The sequence below is a fragment of the Typopeltis vanoorti genome, chromosome 15, assembly GCF_054136105.1.
Source record: "Typopeltis vanoorti isolate ZY-2024b chromosome 15, IOZ_Tvanoo_1.0, whole genome shotgun sequence".
Taxonomy (NCBI): Eukaryota; Metazoa; Arthropoda; class Arachnida; order Uropygi; family Thelyphonidae; genus Typopeltis; species Typopeltis vanoorti.
The window spans coordinates 15,104,733-15,127,513 of NC_143563.1; the positions used below are offsets into that span (position 1 = coordinate 15,104,733).

General features: G+C 35.3%; 1 protein-coding gene across 4 annotated transcripts in view; it reads left to right on the forward strand.

Moving 5' to 3' along the window:
• Positions 1-22,781, forward strand: part of LOC150098408 (uncharacterized) — a 255,884-nt gene that overhangs the window by 62,109 nt on the left and 170,994 nt on the right. For all 4 annotated transcript variants that reach the window (XR_016549455.1, XR_016549454.1, XR_016549456.1 and 1 more), the window contains exons 7-9: positions 6,137-6,251; positions 9,725-9,801; positions 16,085-16,175. Coding sequence is in view for 1 of the 4 variants with exons in the window: in XM_090404682.1 (XP_090260808.1) it covers positions 6,137-6,251; positions 9,725-9,801; positions 16,085-16,175 (283 nt within the window). In the remaining 3 variants the exon portion in view is untranslated. The remainder of the gene's footprint in view (positions 1-6,136; positions 6,252-9,724; positions 9,802-16,084; positions 16,176-22,781) is intronic.

The following is a 22,781-nucleotide window of genomic DNA, read 5'->3' on the forward strand; positions in this document are numbered from 1 at the left end:
AAGAAAACTTGGTTACTATATGTGAAAATATATATTCTTTTGTATGTAATTTACTAAGATCTTATTGTTGTTTAACCAGAAATCAAAGTGAGAATTTGTATCATAATATAGTATTTGTGTAAGGAAAAATATCCAGTATGTTGTAAGTCTCCAGACAACTTATAAGTAGCAGTCCAAAGGTCGCGTACTAGCCATCCAGTTTAGCGTAGCGCCGGAGGCAACATATGCGGAAAGTGACGTTAGCACGCTTTCCACGAAAACAGCACCCTAACAGCAAAGGGAGAGGAAGGGATCAACTTGATGGCATAAATGAAGAGGGGTGTGCGGAAAGATACAGCGAAGTGAGAATATAAGGTGATGCGCGCCATATTACAAGGCTTTTTTTTCTCCTTTTCCTGGTTCCTGCTTGGTGATTTTGACTGGTGGTTCGAGAGAGACGTGCATAGGTGTTGCAGTGTTGGACAGTGGGCCTTTTCCTGGAGATGCCTAAGAAATTCCACTTGGAGCCGTTCGTGAATTATTGGCCTTGCAGAATCATGCCAATCGCTGGATGTCCCATCGGTAGGAGCTGAGAAAGTTTCTTTGAGACACGGCAGCAAACACATTTGTGTCCAGCAGCAGAATTCAAGGACAGCATGACCCAACGCCAGGCGCAGAGACGGAATAATCAGAAAGTAACCAGACCATGTGAAAGCAACATATTGTCCGGAACAGAATCGGTAATGTAGAAAATTTCATTGTATGTTTTCAGAAATGTTAGAGGAAGTAATAATGTGTGTAAGCATAAAGTATGGGAATTCCTTTTGGAAATAACTAGTTTCCTTTAGCAAAGATTGTCTGGAGGTAGTTATGTTATTGAATGAGATTGAACCTGATAAAAATGAAACGGGTATTGCTGAGAGCTTTAAATTGAAAACCTTGAGAATGTGCAAATGTGTAACTTAAGAATAACTTGTGGAAAGAGATTGCAGGTTATGTAATGTTGTATAGCATTTTTTGAACTAACTTAGCTTGAACTGAATTTACTTAGCATGTACTGATCTCTTTAGCATTGAATATATGTTGCATCTTAACTGTAAATGTTTGATTTTCCAATAAACATGTTTTATTACATATGCCTGAGTCATGTCTGATTGTGAGATCAAATTACCACTTATAAAATAGAACCTTAGCGGGAAGAATTTAGAAAGTATATAACGATAGATTACAGGTCACGACTGCAAAGTACCAGAAATCTATATAACCGTAACGAAGTGTAAAAATGATGTGTGTATGCCTTAAGATCTAGGATTGTTTCCCTGAACAAGAAACTTTTCTGTTATAGGATACTGGCTGGTGCAGCATAATATAAATTTGCCAGTATCTGAAGAGGAAACAACCCTAGATAGAAATAAGATAGGCTAGGCAATAGAATAGATAATAGCGTTTAATGAGATAATAAAGATAGAAAAATAGAGAGAAAGTAACGACGTAACACCATGAACATTTAATATCGAAATTCCTCTATAATTCTCACATTGCTTTATTTCCCTTTTTTATTGATAGGTACTATGAGAGTTCTACTCCAGTCATCTGGAATTCCATCCTTTGACCAGGTCATCTGAATTATGCAGTATAACCACTGCAAAACTTTATACCTCCATATTTAAGCATTTCTGGTCAAATATTATTACTCCAGCTGCCTTCTCACATTTTAAGTTTTTGGTGGCTTTTTGTACCTAAGTATTGATATGTATTCCTGATGGCATTCCTGCTGAGTGTTTTCTGCCACTGTTTGTTTCATTTAGTAATATTTCAGAGTAATTATTCCAAATATCTAGAATATCTTTATCATCTGTTTTCATGTCGTGTATCATCTCATTCCTTTCATAGTATTCCTTCATTTCTTAGCTTTTTCTATCTCTTCTTCTTTTTTTTATAAACATTTGTGGTTATAGCCCTTCCCCTTTTTTCTCCATCTATTTCTGTTGAAGACATCCCAATGCCAACATTTTTCAACCATCTCTACCATGTTGTCCCTCCATCTTCTCTCAAGTCATCCAGGCATTCATCTTCCTTCATATAGATGCACTGGATTATCATCTTTGTCCATCTGTCACTTTTCATCCATTCGATATGTTCTACCCATCTCCTTTTTAAAATCCTTTCCCCTATATTCACCAATTGTTTTTCTTATATCTTCATTATTTATTTTATCTTCCAGTCTGATGTTTAGCATGCCACTTTCCATTCTGAGTTCACTTTTCCTAATTTCTGTCCAGTATTTGTTTGGTTATTAGCCCTGTCTGTGATCCATGTCATATTATCACTCTTGCCATCTAAAAGGATAGGTAACCTGCCTCTCTTCCTTCCCCATCCTACACTGCTCTGCCTCAGAATATGTTAGTGACCAAGTAAGCAAGCTCTATAGTCAGCTGTTCACTCCAAGGATAGTAGATAATATTGGGAAGCTCCTCTAGAGTACCATCATGCCCCGCTTTTTCAATAAGCCTCCATAATATTTTGCTAGCTTCCTTATATTTATCTTCTGTGTTCTCACCAAAGTCTTCCTGTGATTTTTGTTTAGCTAGTTTTACACAGTGCTTCACTTTCTTACATTTTTCTCTGTATTCCCTCAGAGCACAAGCTTGCTTACTTGTCAGGAACTTTCTGTATTGATTTAATATCTTCGGTATTTCATCAAAGTCAAATTGCTATCATCACTGAACAGTGTGCAAACCGATATGTGTGTGCAGCCACTACATTGGGTAAGTGACAATGCAGCAGGAGAAACAAAGGATGAGTCCAAATGGTTCTCCCTAGTGGGCTGGATTGGGTGTTTCAGCCATTGGGCTGATGTTCTGAAAATGAGTGTTTCCCACATTTGAAGCAGTTTCATTCACCCAAATTTGTTGAAGTTTGGATAATTTTTCTTAATGCTGCAACAGCTTCAAGGAAAACTGATATTTGTATTTGCAGTGGGAAGTAAGGTTTTTATTATTTTTTTTTTTTTAAGGTTTTCTTATGGTGAGTGGCAGAGTGTGCTCTATAAGTCCTGAATGGCCATAGTGGTGGAACCAGATGGATGTAGTCCTTGTGCTTGCTCAGCAATTCTCTTGTTGGCTGTCCATGTCTAAGAGAATTTTTTATATGGTCTATAAGTGTAAATTTTTTAATTTTGGCTGGTTTCTCAGGTGAGGAAATATTTTCCAATGTTGAGATCATTGCTGACAAAGCAAAGGGACTAAGGAAATTGCCAGAAGATGATGTAGATTTAATTCATATACAAACAGCAGTTATATTTCTCAAAGTCAAATAGCTATGCAGACATATCTCAAAAATGGACACAAGGGCATCATAGAATTAAAAACAGACTAAGATATACCACAGATACATTGGCACTTCAATACAATTTGTTTAAAGAGCTTGTAAACTGCTTCAAGAATACTAAGTATCCTTGCTTCTTTATGGATGCCAATATGATATTCATCCACCTCGCTTTTAAATATCTTGATATCTGGTAGCTCTGCTTATAGGTAAACTAAACCTATGTGAAGAACACTTCACCCTTCAATGAATAAATTATTATTATTATTATTATTTCGGGCAACTCCAAGGAGTTGACAGACTCATCGAGGGAGGCCCTATCATGTCAAGAACAACTATTCGACATTCACACAGTATCTATCGTATCTTGCCTTGAACTCATTCACAGTCGTAGCACCCACAACAGACTCTGGAAGCTTATTCCACTCATTCACCACTCTCCAAGTAAAAAACCTAGTTCTAACACCCTTGTCAACCATGCTCTTGCCCAGCTTTCATGCATGGCCCCCAGTCCTCCCACCACCAGTCATATTTTCAAAAATATCTTCTGGATCATTCTTATAGAAACCCTTCAGTAATTTGAATGTCTCAATCATATCACCCCTTTTCCGCCTATCAACCAATTTTTGCAACCCACAAATCTTCAATCTGTTCTCATAAGGTTCATTCCACAGACCTGCCACCATCTTTGTCACTCGTCTCTAGATCCTCTCCACCTCCTCCCCATCAAGAAGAAACCCTGGCACCCATATCTGGGCACAGTAGTCCAGATGGGGTCTTATCAGGGCTCGATATAGAGGATATATAATAAAAGATATTGTAATAGAGTTCTTACCTACTAGCAAGTGTGATAAACAAGATCTGAATATTATTGAATGTCACATCAACATATTCTTCTAATTCCAAGATGAATTCTACAACCAAAAAGGCCTAGCAATGAGCTCATGACTATCTCTGCTTTTAGCCAACTTATCTATAGAATTGTTTGAAGAACAGTCTCAGGCAGACTAAGAATTATGGCCTGAACTTTGCTTCTGCTTTGTGGATGACGTTCATTTGGTGTACACTCAACAAAACACCTACAGGACTTTGTAATCATCTCCATATAATGTTTACTGTAAAATTAGAACACAAGATCCCTGACTTTTCAGACACAATCCTGGAGGTTTCCAAACAGAATAAACCTCAGATATTCAGTCTTCTAGAAAACGTGTGTGTACACACATATGCATGCACACACACCTCAATACAATGTCATGCCACCATTCATCACAAAAAAATCGGTATTCTATAAAACCAATAGATGGAACATAACATTTCCAGCAGTACAGAAAAGACAAGAACTCAAACACCCTCAAGGGGTGTTTGAGTTTGACCAACGACTAGAGACTGCAAATATGAGAGTCCTGAGAAAGATTAGAGGTGTGAACAGATGGCATCAATGACAATATCATATTAAAAATGAGGATATTAGGAAAGAACTAGACATTGTCAGCATCCAGGAATGTGTTAGCAGAGCTAATCTCAGGTGGTATGGTCACTTAAACAAAATGGACGAGGAAAGATTAGAAAAACAAGTGTTCTCTGCTAGGTTGGCAGGGAAATGACCCAGAGGAAGACCAAGATATAGGTGGATTGATATGGTACAATGTGCCTTAGACGATAGAAATATAAGATCTGATAATGTTGGAGTCTTGGCAAGTAACAGAATGATTTGGAGGAAAATTGTAGATAGGAAGTTAGTAATGATGATGGTTTTTCATGTAGTACTATCATATCCTGTACACCCCTTGAGGGTACATGTCAGGAATTTGATGATGATGATGATGGTATTGCTTCCTTGTGTACATTCAGTCATGGGCAAGATGTGTGTACTTTGACAGACAAAGGTGGCTTTCTTCCTGATATGAAGTCTGTTTTGTCCTTAGAACCTCTATGGGATCAGTTGTACATCTGAAATTTGCTATGTGGACTGATGGATCACTCTGGAGAGATTATACATAACAGAACACATCAAGGATGTGTGTGGTGGGGGAAACAAATCATGACTGGCAGCACATACAGGGAGAAATCAAATGTGGCAGCATACAGAAATGACCTGTGACCTGTGGCATTTAGTTTCTTCATCAGGATCATTCATCAAGTGTGCTTTCATCAGAAACCTGGTGCGTACAGATATCAGGCATTCTAAATGTCACATTACTAGTCATTATAATGGAATGTGAATTGCATAGGCATGCACTGTTGTGTTGGTCTATTTCAAATGTTCTGTGTTATGGATGCCATTAGCTTGTTGCAAAACTCAATGTAATATCAGTTAACTTTTTTTTTTATTTTGCTGTCCTGAAAAGTGTATTGTATTGAAACTAATAAAGATTAAAATTTAAATTGTTCAAGAAATGTTTGGCATGAAAAGCTTTCATGCCAAATATGTACCTTTCAATGTCGTCTCCCATCTCCACACAGTTCTCTTCATAATGCTAAAGGAATTCACCATAGCAAATCATCTGTCATAAACCATTCCTTTTGGTCCTTACAAGTTTGATACAGTTAAAGTCAACTGAATGGGGTTGTTTTGTCATGTGAATTGTTGCCTGTTTCAAGTATATAAAAATTGATGCTAACTCACATTAATATCTCTTGGTTTAGTTAATGGTAAATTTCTGTTTTTGATGTTCATACTTCAGTACTTTGTATGCATTTTGATTTAACTTAAGGCTGGAGCTCTGATTATGATTATTTCAGATGATGGTATTTACACTACAGAGTGTGGTCATATATGTTCTGTTCAATATATTTATTTATTTTAACCCATTAATATTTCTTTTAGATAGTACAAGACTTTGTACAAGCAACTGATGATGATGAAACCCCTAAGCAGTGGCTCCATCGTTTAATGGAAACTCATACCAGAGAAAATGAAGATTATGAAATCAGTCTTTTGGGTAAGTGTCACTTCAGTGTATACCTCTTCACAGAATTCTGAAAATTAAAAATAACGGATACACGTAATTTAACATATATCTGACTAAATCATAATTTTTTTTTATAATTTTTCACTGATTAATATTAAACTTGAGATATAAAGCTGTTTTTCTCTGCATAAGTTGGCAGTTGAGCTCTCTTTCACTTTAGTCTCCTGTGTTATGTCTAAACAGAAAGAGTTGATATAATAAGCAGAAAGACTTTGTTCATTTTGCAAGGCACTTACCAGCACAAACCCCCAAGATTTTTCTTGAGGAAATACAAAATGATAGTGGTATCATTAGTATCCATTGAGACAGTAAATGTAGACCTAGAATTCTAAGTAAGGTTTTGGGTGCATCAAAAATGTACATTTACTTATTTTAAAGCTGGCTCAGTCATGTATACTAATTGTTCTTAACTGACATCTGTTCTTCCACTTTAGTTCTCTTTCTCAATTGTTTTGTTATGGAATAATCATTAGTTCCTTATAAACATCTTCTGAACTGGACTGTTATTAGTCATGTCTTTGAAATGTAAGAGGTTTATCAAATCAATCTCAAATTCCTAACCAAGTTATGTTGTTTATATCTCAATCTTCCTCTGGATCCTTTTCACTGCATTTTTGCTTCAAACATCTGTTTCATTTTCCATATGTTTGGAATTTGAACTACATACGGATGTTGACCAGTGGCTGCCCATGTTCTTACATGATTAGAGGAACTTGGACGAGTGGTAGTGGCCAATGCAGCAGTAACAGCACCCATGAACATACCTATAAAGAAGATAATGTGGAAACAGTCTGTGAGAGAGTGATTTATCTATTAAGCAGATTACCCTTTTCGGAATACACCACCTCATATGTCAATACATAGTCTGTTAAGTAGATTTGGTATTTATAAAGTTAAAAGTTGAATAGGAGAGTAGCAGTGTTTTGAGCGAAAAATAATACCATTTTTTTTTTTGGAGACTATGGATGTGATGCGCTTGTGACAGGATAAGCTAGATGCAAAAGTCTACCTAAGAAGGGAAAAACTGATCTTGACTAAAGATTGGAACATTATCAGAAGTTAGATTGTATCCAAGAAATAAGACAGGACTATCTTTTTGATAACATTGAAATTCACTAGATATCTTTATCTCACTTAAGAATGGTGAGGAGAGAACAATGTTTAGGATATTGGTTATGGAAGATCTTGAAACTTGAATAATTTGAATACTACACAATTTCTTAAATGAAGAAAAGGAATAGAGAATACTGTCATCAGCAGAACTGGATTGGATTTGAAGTTAGAGAGAGAGGGGGTCATTGATAAATAGCAGGAAGAATGTGAACAAGAGTATAGAGCTCTGAGATACTCATGTTGATGGGAGTATCCCAGTTAATTAAGTCACTAAGGCAAGAGCTACTCTTAAAAAAGCTATGCTGTTCCCCATAGAGTATTGTATTCCTTTCTATCCATTCTGAATTCTACTCTTGCCAATTTTTTTCAATGCCTCAGCCACCACTCCTGAAATATTGTGATTAGCCTATAACTTGCTGTTACTAGAAACTGTCAGGATCAGATCTTCTTTGCCTTATAGCAGATAATCAAGAAATCATGAGATCCATATCATACTCTGATGATTTCTGGGCTATTTGCCATAAAGTAGTGTTCCCAAACTGTGCACTGCAGCACCCCAGGGTGCTGCAAAATATTCCAATATTTTCACTGAAATGATGCTTAGTCCACATGGTTTTAGAATTGGACCATCGATGTGTTAATACAATGATAGGAAGGACATCTAACAGACACTGTACAAGTTTGATTCCAAGATTTGAGATGTGCAGTGAACAGGCTCACCCATCCCGCTAATTATGATTTATTTATTCAATGATTTGATTGTTCAAAATATGTACTTATTTAATACTTTTTATATAAATTGTTTCTGAATTTGAAATATGTGTTTCATTTATTTTTTTTAACTTAATCAACCTAACCACACCAACTGTGCACTGCAACTGTTAGGTAGGCCTATGTTCTGACTTTGGGCACCTTGGAAAAATCCTGATACACTAAGTACGCTGTGAACTGAAAAAGTTTAGGAACCACTGCCATAAGGTATATATTTAGTCATGGCAGTCTCTAGCAGTAACAAGTTATGGACTAATTCCAGGAGGGGAGGGGGGGGGGGCTGAGACATTGTAATAATTGATAGGAGCAGAATTCAGAGTAGGTAGATATAAAATGATACTCTATGGGGAACAGCATAGCTGTGTGAAGAGTAGATCTAGCCTTAGTTACTTAATTACTTTTTATAATTACATTAAATGGCCACACCGTAATGCTGCTGGACTTCACAAAGGTATTTGACAGGATACCATATCAAAATGTTTTCCATAAATTGGAGCACATAGGATTGGATGTGAGTCTAGTTGCATGGATAACAAGGTGGCTTATGGACAGGCATCAGAGAATAGTATATGATAGAGTAGAATCCAAGAGAAGGCAGATTATCAGTGCTGCAGGACTCTGTATATGGACCATTGCTATTTAAATTGTACATTAATAATATAGGGAATGAATTGAGGAGGAATATCCAGTTTACAGATAATATTGAGGATAGTTCAGAACTTTTGAGTATAGTAATTAATAATCAGGATGTAGAGATCCTGCAGGATGATTTACTACTACAGTAAAAACTACTATAACAACTGTTTACAGTAGTTTGCCATATTGGAATCAGTTGTAAAAGTTTTTCAGCACCATCCAAGATAGGATAATAATATTGTGGCTAGGCTAAGGGTTATTTAAGCCAAAATAGTTTCCCATGGAACTTCTCAAGTAGTTTTTCAGACATCCAGTCTTATACAGGCAAAAACATCTACCAACTAAAGACTTTCACAAACATCCATGTCACATTTGGTATTCAAATACACTGCCTGTTAGATGCTAACCAGGATACTAAGTATGATTTTTGGGTTGCATGATAAATTTCCAGGAGCTTCCATAGCTCAGTAGGTATCTATGATGCCCTTTAGTCAGGAAAAACCTGACTCCAAATTCTAACTAATCTGCTAAGAATCTTTGAAAGGTTTTCAACTTGTAGGTAAGTTAGCCAGTCATACAGAGATAGAGGGGTTATTCCTCCTGGAACTTTAGTTTTTCATCCCACAAAAGGCACACTGACCAGAACACATGTAGTTTACATAGTACAGCAGCTTTACAACCTCAGTTGCTTCAGCTGTAAATCAAAAACAGCAAAGATAAATTTCCTTTTGAGAATGAATTGAGTAATGCCATCCCAGAAAATAACACTTATACTCTTTATCTCTGAACCCATGTTCACTTATTTTACACCTTAAACTAAAATGAAAATTGATGTTTTTTTTTTTTTAAATGCATGTTTAATTTTTTTAGTTATTTTTTATGATACAATTCAGAAAATATAGTTTTTTGGAATTTTCTTTTAGATATTTTCAAATCAGTTGATTGCCACACTCTGTTCCTTCCGGCAACTAAAAAAGATCTACTTATGGATCTTTCCAAGGTATTATTTTTATCAGTTTATTTTTACATTTATTATGTATTTAGAAAATATAAAAAGTACAGAAATTATCATCTAACAAAATCATTACAAATATTATCTTTCTTGGCAAGCATGGATCCTGTGCTTTGTATGTTTATATGGATGCCTTATGGTCTCATTATATCCATAGAATTGAGTTTAAAATAATCATGTCAGTGGAGAGTAGGGCAATAGTATTCTTGTAAAAAGTTGTTTATTATCATTGTAGCAGTTACATACCTTTAGTTAAATATAAAATTTGGAGTTTGTGATACTGTAGCAAAAATGACATATAATTTCTGTATGTTTTGCATTTTAATAATATTTATAGATTTGTCTCATTAAACCAAAATTTGTTTCAAACTACACAACTAACAACATAAATGCATGGACAAAGCCACTTCCAATGCATTGTTGCAAAATGCACCTAGAAACAGCTGATATTTTGTAATCATTTTCTAATAAAAACTATATATATATATAAAAGTTAGACAAAAAAAGTACATAACGTTAACTAGATCATAAATCACAGCAATTTGGATGTTAAAGAGAAAAGGGATGATGCTATGAAATAGATTATTTGTAGCAATCGTGATGAATCGTTTTGTGTATTTAGCAGCAGAATTGAAAATAGGCATCTGGGTATATGAAGTATCGACATTGGAGTTAGAGAATTACGATGTTGATATAAATATTATTAATGACACAAAGAAAACTAAAGCAGGTGATATTGTGCTAAATAATTATAAGATGTTATATTCAGGCAGTAGTGATTAGGGAAAGGAATGAAAATGAACATGAACTTCATGAATAGCTGCCAGTTTTCAAAATGGGAATTGGACGATAAGACTTATTTGTGATTATAATCCCACAGAAGATGTTATTAAGGAAGAAGTGGAGGCATTTCTCAAGTCACTGGAGAAGACAATAATGAACAAAGGAAGGATGTTTCTTGTTGGCTGTCTAAGAGTAGGAATAGAGTAGGAATGTAATGTTTTGGGAAAATTTGGAGAAAAGAATAAAGTTAATAATGGCGAGTACTTGATACATGGAAGTGTCAGTAACAACACCATATTATAATATAATGATGTGAAAAAATTCACATGGAGATGACAAAAGAAATAATTCTTACAATGTTATTGTTGATAGTGATGTCTTCAGGCTTGTTCAAAATACATTTTTCTTATCAGCCCCACACACAAGAAATACCAAGACCTATGTCATGACAGTGCCTTATGTGGGCAAGTGATTAGAGAGAGAGAGAGAGAGAAAGGAATTTTTTGACATGTTGCAATGGAGCACCAAAAATCCACAAATGGGATGTTTCATTACACCATATTGTAGATGGGAGAGAGAGAGAGATTCCCCAGCCTCAAACTTAGCAATCTATTGAGCCTGGTAGTCCCACACATACAGACAGGAAAGACCGAATTGTATGCAAAGAATAACTTGCATGTTATTGGAAGGGTAAAGGATTTAAATATAGAACCTTCAGACATCCTAGCTAGTTTAGATATTGTTACTATGTTCACCAACATCCCTAGGGATAACACATTGGATCTTATTCATAAATCTTTTCCACCAGACATAGACCATTCCAATATTGCATAGAAATCACATTCTTTACATTTCAGAATGAATATTGGGAACAAACAGGAGGACTTCTCATCACCAACACTTAGCAAATCTCTTTATGGGAAAGTCTGAAAAAAAAATGCTATTGAAAAATACCACAAAAAAACCAAAATTTGGTTGCATTATATTGACAGCATTATCATTATTTGGTTGGTAACAACAGAAGATTTAAAGCAATTTAAAGATTACCTGAACAGCTTGCACCAACAAACATAAAATTCACTCATAAACTAGAAGATCACAGAAAGCTTCCATTCCTTGACATCCTTCTTGGAGTATCTGAAGAAAAAAGGTTCTTTTTAGTATATGGAAAACCAACCATAATCCATTAGAAAAGAAACACATGATAAAAACATTACAGGACAGAGCCTACAACATTTCCATGTATGTCATAAAAAATGAGATTTCCTACCTTAGGCAAAATCTTTCCCCACAATGGATATAAACAGAAGACAATTAACAATTCTTAATGTCTCCAACAGTTCCTTGAAATGAACAAGATTCCAAAAATTGCAATTACAGGGTGTTCGGGATAAATTTGACATATTTATAATTAATTATATTTTTCCGTAAGTTACATGTATTAACACACACTTCTCTTCATTTAAAAGTTTGGACCCTTCTTCATTCATATACAAGATGTCAGAAAGGATGGATAGCTGGAACCCACCTGAATCATGGAAGAGAATAACTTGTATCATGATGATTCGTGCCCGCCATCAAAATAAGGATATTACGACTGCTGCCCAATGCTCCCTGAATACAGTAAAAACAATCAGGCATGAACTAGAGACTTGCAATGGTGACTACGAGGATGTAGCAAGAAGAAAGATCCCTAGCAGACGATCTGATTGCGTTCGTACAGCAGAATTCCTCGCAAATCTGCAGGAACAGGTGTTGAAGAACCCTGGCATTGGAATTCGGGCTTTGTTCGTGGAGTTGCTAACTGTAGTCAAGCCCTGGATAACAAGGGTAGCCAATGGTAGGCCGTATGTATGGCAGCAGGATTCGGCCCCTTGCCACACCTCTGGGAAAAGTCAAAAATGGTTGTCTGAAAATTTCTACGACTTCACCAGTCCAAATGTTTGGCCTCCAAACTCCCCAGACCTTAAGCCCATGGATTATTTTGTATGGGGCGCAGTTGAAAAAGACACCAATCGCACTTCCAGTAATACAAAAGCCCAGTTAACGGATAAAATTAAAACAGTTTTTGCGGCCCTTCCCAGGGAGACTGTAGCATCAGCTTGTTCGAGGTTCCGAAGCAGAATTGAAGCTGTGATCGATGCTAATGGTGGTTATTTTGAGTAAATCTTGTTGATAGTATTGTAATTAACTCTGCCTGTAATGTTTTTTTGTCAATTCATTAAATTTAATAGATACAAAGAAGATTTTCTTTTTCCTTACGAAACTGTCAAATTTATCCCGAACACCCTGTATATTACCTTATATCAAGAATCTTATGCACAAATTGCAATGTTGCTTCATGATTATGACATTAAAGCGACTTCTTTCCCAATGTATAAAATTTATATTATTATTATTATATGACACTTCCAGGGAGTCGATAGACTCATTGAGGGAGGGCACTTACTCTACAGCTCTGTCTCCACCACTCAATCCACCAATTACAATGAACCTCAACTACACCAACGCCATCTAATGCCCACTACTACCACTTTCACAGATGATCCATGCCCACGACAGGATTCAAACCCGCAGCCTTTTGACTGGAGAGCTTATAGGTTCTTACATTCACTGAAAACTCCACATCTTCTCATAAAGTAACCACCACCATCAATTTTCTGATACACACAGTCACTCACTCAAGGAGTGTTCAGACTACTTAACAGCACTACATGATTAAGTTTACATTATTGTTAATCTCCTATCTACAATTTACCTCCAAATTAGTCGGTTTTTTTTTTTTTTTTTTTTTTTTGTGTGTATTTCTGACCCACAAAAGGTAATTATTAAACCTATAGTGCACTTGTATCATGAGTGGACTAAGATTTTTTTTTTTTTTTTTTTATTCAATTTTATATATTTTTTATAATTTCTTTATTTTCACATAGTCCGGAAACCCTGCTATAGAACTCAAAACAGAACTTTTTCAAGCCACTTCTGGCCTCCAATAAGCAGGGAGGTGATGTAATACTGGGTGATGAAATTTACCTCCTATCTTAAGACAATCACAAACATCAATGCCTGTAGCTGGATTTGAACCCATCACCTGTTGGTTGGGGAACAGGTATGCCAATGGTTGGCTAGCCGGCCTATTACTTGTCAGCACACCAATATTATTATAGCTAAGATACTTCTGAATGAATCGATCCATCTAGACCTTGGATCTCTTCCTTGCTATCATTGCATCAAACAACTGTCTTGTTAACCTTTCCTCACACATTTTATTTAAGTGGCCATACTATCTTAGATTATGTGGTATACTTGCTAACAATGTCAAGTTATGTTTGACTAAACATAAAAAAATGTTTGAAACTTAGACAAGACATTAAATGTTAGACAGGATAAGAAAAAGGATCAGAACAAGAACAGGCAGGAAAGCTGAACTTGGTAATCAAAATATTAATAATAACAAGGTAAGTCAGTTAAAATCTAAGAAAAAAGAGGTGATATAGTGACTCAATTTTAAAATTTGCGCTTGCTGAGGGAGTCATTGCTTCTAGTTTCCCAGGAGCAAAAATTAAAAATATGACAAACATAATTGAAAACCAAAAAGAAAAGTAAAAGAGATGGTAGTTCTGCTAGGTACTAATCATTTAAGTAGTGACAAATATAGGATGAGGGAAGATATGAAAGGTATTTTGGAAAATGTGAGAAAAAAATGTGAGAGAGTAAAAATTGTAGGATTACTACCCTGATATGATAGTACTGTGTTAAGGAGGAGGGTGATGATAGCAAATGATTTCACATGCAGGCTGTGTAGAAATATGGATGCGAGTTTTTTTGTGTGTGGGGTGTGTTTGTTGGCAGAAAAGACTTCTATAAGAAGGATGGCCTACACTTGAATTCATTTGGCATTAGAAGCCTGGAGAAGTTACTTCTGGGTATGAGACCTAATGCAGAGAGTCAGGGAAATTAGATCATCAAGGAAGGAATGGGAAAAATGTGTGTGAGAGTTCAGCTGTGGTATGCAAACGTGATAAAGATATGAATGTCTTCGAACATAGTTATGTATGTGGCAAAGGAGTGGAAAATATGTTTTGGGCTCGGACCTTTTAAGTATGTCTGGAGAGGAGAAAGAGAAAATTCTAGAACAAGACCAAATAGATTGCATATCTAATTATAAGAATTGGCTAGGTGGTAATTTATTGTATCTATACACAAATGCCAGGAACATTAGAAACAAAGGGGTTGAGTTCATTGCTTTATTGAATATGATGTGGCCTAAGATGGTTGGCATTAGTGAAACCTGGCTATCAGAATCAGATATGGTAATTAGGATTGAGTGTAATGAGTATATATTTTTTTTAGGAATGACAGAAGAGAGAGGAGGAGGAGGAGTGCTACTAATAATATGACTTAAGTCCAGTTAGTGTAGAAACACAAGAAAACAATAATGGTAATAATGTTCCATGTAGAGCAGTCAGTTTGAGTCTATCTGGTGTGAAGTGGAGGTTAACAGAATGAAATATATGATAGGGTGTTGCTACAGACCTGGTGACTCAGTTGCAGGAGACAAAGAAATGCATCTCCAATTTAGACTTAATGGCACCAAACGAATGATGATCGTTATGGTGATTTTAATTTTCCAAACATTGATTGGGTAGAAGAGAAATTTAATGATAAGAAAGAAGAGGAATTTATTGAATTGTTGTGAAACAACTATCTCAAGCAGCATGTGAGAGAAGGAACTCTAGGTCAAAGAGTGTTTGATTTGCTCATGATGTCAGAAGGGATCTCTGTCAAGAATATAGCTATTTTACCATCAATTGGTGACAGTGATCATGCTGTACTTTCTTGGGAAGTATCTAATTGTATTGATGCTCCAATTAAAACAGGTTACTCATTTGTTACTTTATGTAAATATGTAATGCTGTCTTATAGCAATTGTTATTTTCATGTAAGTTGTAGTATGATGCTATAATAACTGTTATTCTTATGTAATTTATCTCAACAATCAATGAGCATGTAACCTCTGACTGTAGAGAACCAAAACCAGTTAATCCTGTACATAAGATTATTTTTAAATAATCTGTGTGTGGAAAGCACGTATACCCACACATACACACACCAATACACAATACCTGCTAATGTACATAGGAAGTTAAAAAAATATTATTTAAATGTACATGTTTTTTATTAATTTGCCTGACAGCTGTTTAGCCAGTTTTAACTCAGTGTGAATGGATACACTTTCTGGTTGATTAACTGAATATATGTTTATATAATACTGTTTGAGTCAGATGACTTGGAAACAGCAAATAACCAAGCCTTTAGTTAACCCATTGACCAAGAAAGCATCATGTTGTTTTGTTTGAAAGTCAAATAATTGAGAGATCATTGTATATCTTTATATAAATAATATAAAATTTTTATTAATTATTAAAAATATTTGTAAAATCTATAGATTTTTTTCGAAAATGTGAATATTTCTCAACTTTCTTTTAAGGCTACTGAAGAAGATTTGACAGATGATTATAAGCATGAAAGGGATCAGTTAATTACTAAATTGAAGAAGATTCTTCCAAAGAAAAAGAACAGTAAATTTCTTATTTGCAAACCTATTATAAATATAAGCTTAAAATTAATAGCTGTTATTTCAGCTATTGTACTTTTTAACTTTTATTGGTTTCTAATATATCCTGAAACGGATTTTCTCTCCACAATATTGACAATTTATAGAACAATTTTTCCCTGTTCATGGAAAAACACATTAATCTTGTTATATTATTTACATCTTTGGAAACTTAGTCATAAAGTCTAATGATGACTGCTCCATACACTGTACAAATAAGATAATTTGATTTCAAATTTTTTTTAATGGCTATTTCTTTGAAAATAGCCAAGTGAAAAGGTGGTTGTTCTAGTGGTGTGGAAAGGAGAGAAACCATTGAATTAGGAATGAAAGTGAAAATAACATGTATACAGGCTGACTTGTAACCTTGTCAAGTTGCAACTTCTGTTTGACTGACTGACTGACTATTTATTTTGCTAAACGATTTGAAGTATTTGTCCAGGTGAGCATAATACATCAAAAGATGGATAATCAAATTTATCAGACTAGATTTCACCGTATTGTCTAAATTGTTATATGCAAATTTAGTTTGTTCAAAAATAAATTTTTTCCTTCTTACTGAATTATGCTACTAGGGTGAAGCTTTCTTCCCCATTCTTGCAGTGCAGTAAATTGGAGTTCTCATGAACATTGAGATTCTTTTAAAAGTTGTCTTTTGTTACATGGATATTAATGCTTATCCCATTGAGAAATATTGAATTTAGATAGTTTTTAATACTATCCTTAGACTTAGCTTTCTCTTATTTATGATTTGCTATTTCCCTTTCCATTCTTCTCATTTTGGTCTTGTTAGTTATCTTGCCATGTAGTCAGATGTCTCTAATAAACACCATTACAGCCAACTACTAAGCAGTTTTGTCCAAAACCCCATAGCATCATTGCTATTGTAAAAATAATTTATCTAGCCAGAATGCCATGTAGTTTCATTGGACATCAAATGCCAATGATGTCCAATGAAAGAGCAGAGTGCCATATGGTCACTCTGCTCCTCAGTGATGTGTTACATGAGTCCTCCCCAAGTGATCCTGTTGTATGCTTTTACCACTTCCTCTTTTTCCAGGAACCTTGCATACTGTTAATATTTTGAAAAGTCCTCCTTCCATACTTGCAGTACGTCCCAAATATTTCAGCTTTCTTCTGTCAATACCCTTAAGGAATCTTAAAGATCTACTGATCCTTTCTGGTACCCATTTTGTCTACCTTTCAGTATATATAAGATTATTAAGTCTCCTGTAACATCACATGTCAAAAGCATATCCTTTTCTTATCAGACTTCTTTAGGTTCCATGTTCATCATCAAATTCCTGGTATATACCCTCAAGGGGTGTACAGGATATGACAGTACTACATGAAAAACTTACATCACTACTAAATTCCTATCTACAATTTTCCTCCAAATCAATCTGTTACCTGTCAAGACTCCAACATTATCAGATCTTATATTTCTGTCTTCTAGGGCATTTTTTACTGTATCAACCTATATTTTGGTCTTCCTCTAGATCTTTTTCCTGCCAACCTGGCAGAGAACACTTGTTTTGCTAATCTTTCCTCTCTCATTCTGTTTAAATGACCATATCACCTGAGATTAGCTCTGCTAACACATTCCTGGATGCTAACAGCATCAAGTTCTTTCATAATATCCTCATTTTTAATATGATATTGCCATTGATGCCATCTGTTTACGCCCCTAATTTTTCTCAGGACTCCCATATCTGTGGTCTCTAGCCTTTGGTCAAGTGTTTTATTTCTAACCCAACTCTCAGATCCATAAGTTAAAATTGGCTTGAACACTGTGTTGTATACATCTAATTTAGTGTTTTGACTAATTTCTCTCTTTCTCCATATAAATTTATTCGGTTAACTTCCTAACATACCAGCTTTGTTGATTCTATTGTCTATTTCCATATTTAATTTACCATTATAACTAAACATTGTGCCTAAGTAGCTGAAATATTTTACTTGTTCTATAGGTTCTCCATTCACAATTATAATATCAACTGCATTCACGATGCAGTTGATATTATCAGTGCTTCTACCTATTTTCTTTGTCTTCTTATTGCTGACCTTCATACCATATCTGTTACAATACTTGTTCAATTTAGTCAGGGAATCTTACAGAGTTATAGAGGATTTATTTAAAAGTATAAAATCATCTGCATAAAGCAAAGAGCTGACATTAACACTCCAATTTTGATATCAGGTTTAATACCTTTCCTTCATAATGCAATCCATATAGATAATGAATAACACAGGGGGTGGGGGTGTTTAAGGGTCAAAGCTGTATAACTGAGAGGAGACTTCCACATAGCATTTAAAGGAATGCGGAGAACCGACCAGGGCTTCTGACCTAATGTCCAATCCTCACCTTCTCATGGTGCACCCTGTTGGGTATCTAGCTGGATATTAAACAAACGAGGATGGGCTGGCAATTTGGGATCTATCCAACCAAATTGTATTCTTATTGGCTTAAAGCAATATACAAAATGATGGTGCAACATGACAAAATTTCATGCCGGCTGGGGTGTCGCCTAGTTAAACAAGACCCCCATTGTTTTCGCCAGGGAACCAGGGTGAACAGCGAAAAGTCGGCTACTGGAACAAATCTGAAAGCACACCCCAACTCAACGTCACCAGAGTTAAAGATCGGTACTATCAACATAAGAAGCCTGAATGGCAAAGAAATGGAGCTAGTGAGGAATTAGATAAGTACCAGATCGACATAATAGGAGTGACTGAAACAAAAAAGACAAAAACTGGTGAGATCTTTCTGTGTAATAAATACAGAATGTGAATGTTATATTCAGGCAATAACAATCAAGGAAAAGGAGTAGCCATAGTATTCAACACTAAATACGAGGCTAATCTTCTTGAATGGCAGGTAGTCTCAAGTAGAGTCATGTGGGCAAATATAAGAATGGGGAACTGGATAATGAGACTTATTTGTGCCTATGGTTCCACAGAAGGCTCTACTAAGATAGAAGTGGAGGAATTTTTTGAGGCTCTAGAGAAAGCTACTGACACAATGAAGAAGGAAAAGTTGGTCCTTGTTGGGGATCTAAATAGCAGAGTAGGAAGTGATTGTCAGACATACAAAAATGTTTTGGGAAAATTTGAAGAAAAGAGCAAAGCTAATAATAATGGCAAATACCTGTTTGCTATTATTATTATTAGCAAACTAAAATTAGGATTTCTGCTCAGGACATGGACTGGTTATTACTAACACCATGTTCCAACATAAAAATGTGCACAAATTCACATTGAGAGAAGAGGCAAGGAATAAGAAAAGTCTCATTGAACTATGTTATTGTTGATGGTGATGTTTTCTCCCTGGTGCAGGACACCAGAGTGTACAGAGGATTTGAAATTGGAAGCGATCACTATTTAGTCTTGAGCATGATAAAATTGAATTTCATATTGAAAAGAATGACATCATCATGCGTATCAAGGATTTAGGCCTAGCATGACCTGTTCCGCCCTTAGAAGTCACCGTTTAAGAGGACGTCCTGGTTTTCTTTTTCCTAATGGCTTGTACTTGTAAAAAACGACAAACTGTAGAATGACATGTAAGAAAGTTTTAAATCGAATAAAAGTTGAGCAGCTCTCAGATGTGAACTGTAGACTAAAATACACAAAGATTATTGAAAAAAGAATGAAAGAGTTTGAGAATAAGAACCAAACCTTGGAGATTCAGTGGCAAACCTTGAAAAAAACCCTGATTGATTCAGCCAGAGAGGCATGTGGTGAGGTTGTCTGCAAAGATAGAAAAATCAGAACTCCATGGTGGTGTTAAAATAGTTGCTGCTTATTATTATATCTATGTTCTATATTTATTTATCTCTTTATACTTAATTTTATATCTAGGATTGTTTCCTCTTTGGATACTGGTGAATTTATATTTTGCTGCGCCAGCCAGTATCTTATAGTAGAAAAGATCCTTACTCATGGAGACAATACTAGATTCTTACTTAACTTGCAGTCATGACCTAAATCTATATTTATATTCACTCACTAAATCCTTCCCGCCAAAAGCAGGTTCTGTTTTTATAAGTGGTAATTTGGAATCGTAATCAGGCATGACTCAGGTTCAGGAAAATATGACATGTTTATTGGAATATCTAAAACACAATACAAAATTCATACACTTAATTATGTTCAATATTAAATGAACTTGAACTAAGAGATTTAGCATTGGGATACAAATCATTTGATTTGTATCCCAATGCTAAACACTGTTATTACGCATTGGGATACAAATCAAATGATAATAAGTTAAGCTAAATTCCTTCTAGAAGTATTACTAGTAAGAACAAACTATCAACCATTCTAATGTTACTGAGACTCTAAATTCTACCTTTCATATCGCATCAAGTTAATTCTATCACATACAAGTTACAAAATTTTCTCCTAAACAATTCTTCTTACTCATAAACGAGGTTAATTTTCTAAATAGTGACTATCCACAGAGGTCCTTATTATAAAGTTCTTAATTTCATAATTTGTAAACAATCTTCTTTCTTCTAATGAACATTCACACAAAATTAGAGCAATAGCACCTTACTGACCCTTTTTCAGCGTCGTTCTGCACCACGTGCTTGTTTGGATATTTCTCATCTATTTTGGCTGTCTATACGCCAACGTAGGGGTTATGCTATCTTCATTCCTTCTGCTGGAAACGGACTCAAATCCTTGCATTTCAGGAACAACTCGATGGGGGGCTTTCCAGCGACGATTTGATTCTGCTAGGACTGGAATTTTCTTCCTTCAGCTTTGCATAGAATCCAGCTTCATTTCTTTATGAACGCTCACTGCCCGACATCACAGACTTCATCTCCCCCCTCCCCCTTTACACGAAACTGACCTCCAACTTTCGAACCACCCAATGGAAAACGATACGACAAGTGATCAAGAAAAAGCCTCCTTTTATACTCCTATCGAGCACCCTCTTTTTTAGCCCCTTTTTGCACACGAACCTTACTGATTTCATCCTTTGGCTTATCATTTGTTTCTATGACGCTGATATACTCGGAATCATGGAATACATGGAATACGTGATTTTCCGAATAAGCTATGCCCGCCAGCGTTACGCTGTATGCGTGTAGCTTTAGGCCTTCCAGGAATTAATACTTAACAGCTTTATGATGACTCACAATAGATTTTACATAGCTTAAGTAAGGCTTAAATTTAATTCACATTATCCATCTTTTTAAAGACATATAAAATGAAATCTTAAATTAATCACAATAGCTTAAATATGAGGTGCTTAAATATACAAATTTTTACATAAAGTAAGGAAGTTTCACTTTTAATTACAACTGATGTGCAGTTATTTCTCTATGTTTGCCATTTTTATATGTTAGACCCTAAATGAATGATTTCTATCCAAGATTCCTTCATTTAGGATCTAACAGTGGACACAGGAAGTTAAAGAGGCAGTGAAGGAAAAGAAGAAAGCATATCAAAAGTTCCTGGCAAATAAGTCAGCTTTTACTCTTACAGAATACAGAGACAAATGTAAGAAAGCTAAAGAGTGTGTAAAACTAGCTAAACAAAAGTCATGGGAGGACTTTGGCAAGAATATAGAAAATAAATATCAAGAAGGTGGCAAAATATTCTGGAGGTTGTTGAAGAAGCTTAGGAATGGAGGAAAGAGTGCTGTAAAAGGAGTTAGAGATGATAAAGGTGACATGAAAACAGGAGAAAAAGATATCCTTGAAGTATGAAGTAATTACTTCGAAAAATTGCTGAATGAAACAAGCAATGATAGCACAGTGGTAAAAAAACACTCAACAGGCATACAGTCAGGAATACATATCCATACTTGAAGTAGAAAAAGCCATCAAAGGCTTGAAATGTGTAAATGCAATAGGAGTAGATGATATTCATCCAGAAATGCTGAAGTATGGTGGTATAAAAGTCTTACAGTGGCTGCACTGCATAGGTCAGAGGGACGAATTCCTTTGATTGGAGTAGAGCTCTAATAATACCCATATATAAAAAGGGAAATAAAACTGAATGTGAGAATTACAGAGGTATTTCCCTACTGTTCTGGGCAGGATTTATGCCAGTATACTTGAGAAACAGTTCGGAAGAATTGTGGAAGAAAAGCTTGGTGAAGAACAAGCTGGAATCAGGCCAAATAGAGGCTGTCAGGATCAGATCTTCACTTTATGACAATTAGTTGAGAAAGCATGGGAATATAACCAAGATCTGTATATAAGTTTTGTCGATCTGAAAAAGGCATATGACAAAGTGCCAAGAGAGAAGCTATTCAATACAATACAGTTATATGGTGTCAATGGGGCACTATATGAAACAGTGCTTAGTCTTTATTTCAGTTGCAAGTATGCTCTTAGAATTGAAGGAAGTACAGGAAGATGATTTAATGTTAAATCTGGTGTGAGACAAGGATATACATTATCCCCTCTGTTATTCATTATTTATGTGGATCACATTATGAAGGAAAGTGGTATTAAACATTATATCAGAATTGGAGATGTTTATGCCAGCTCTTTGCTTTATACTTCTAAATAAATCTGCTACAAGTTTGCAAGATTCCCTGACTAAATTGAAT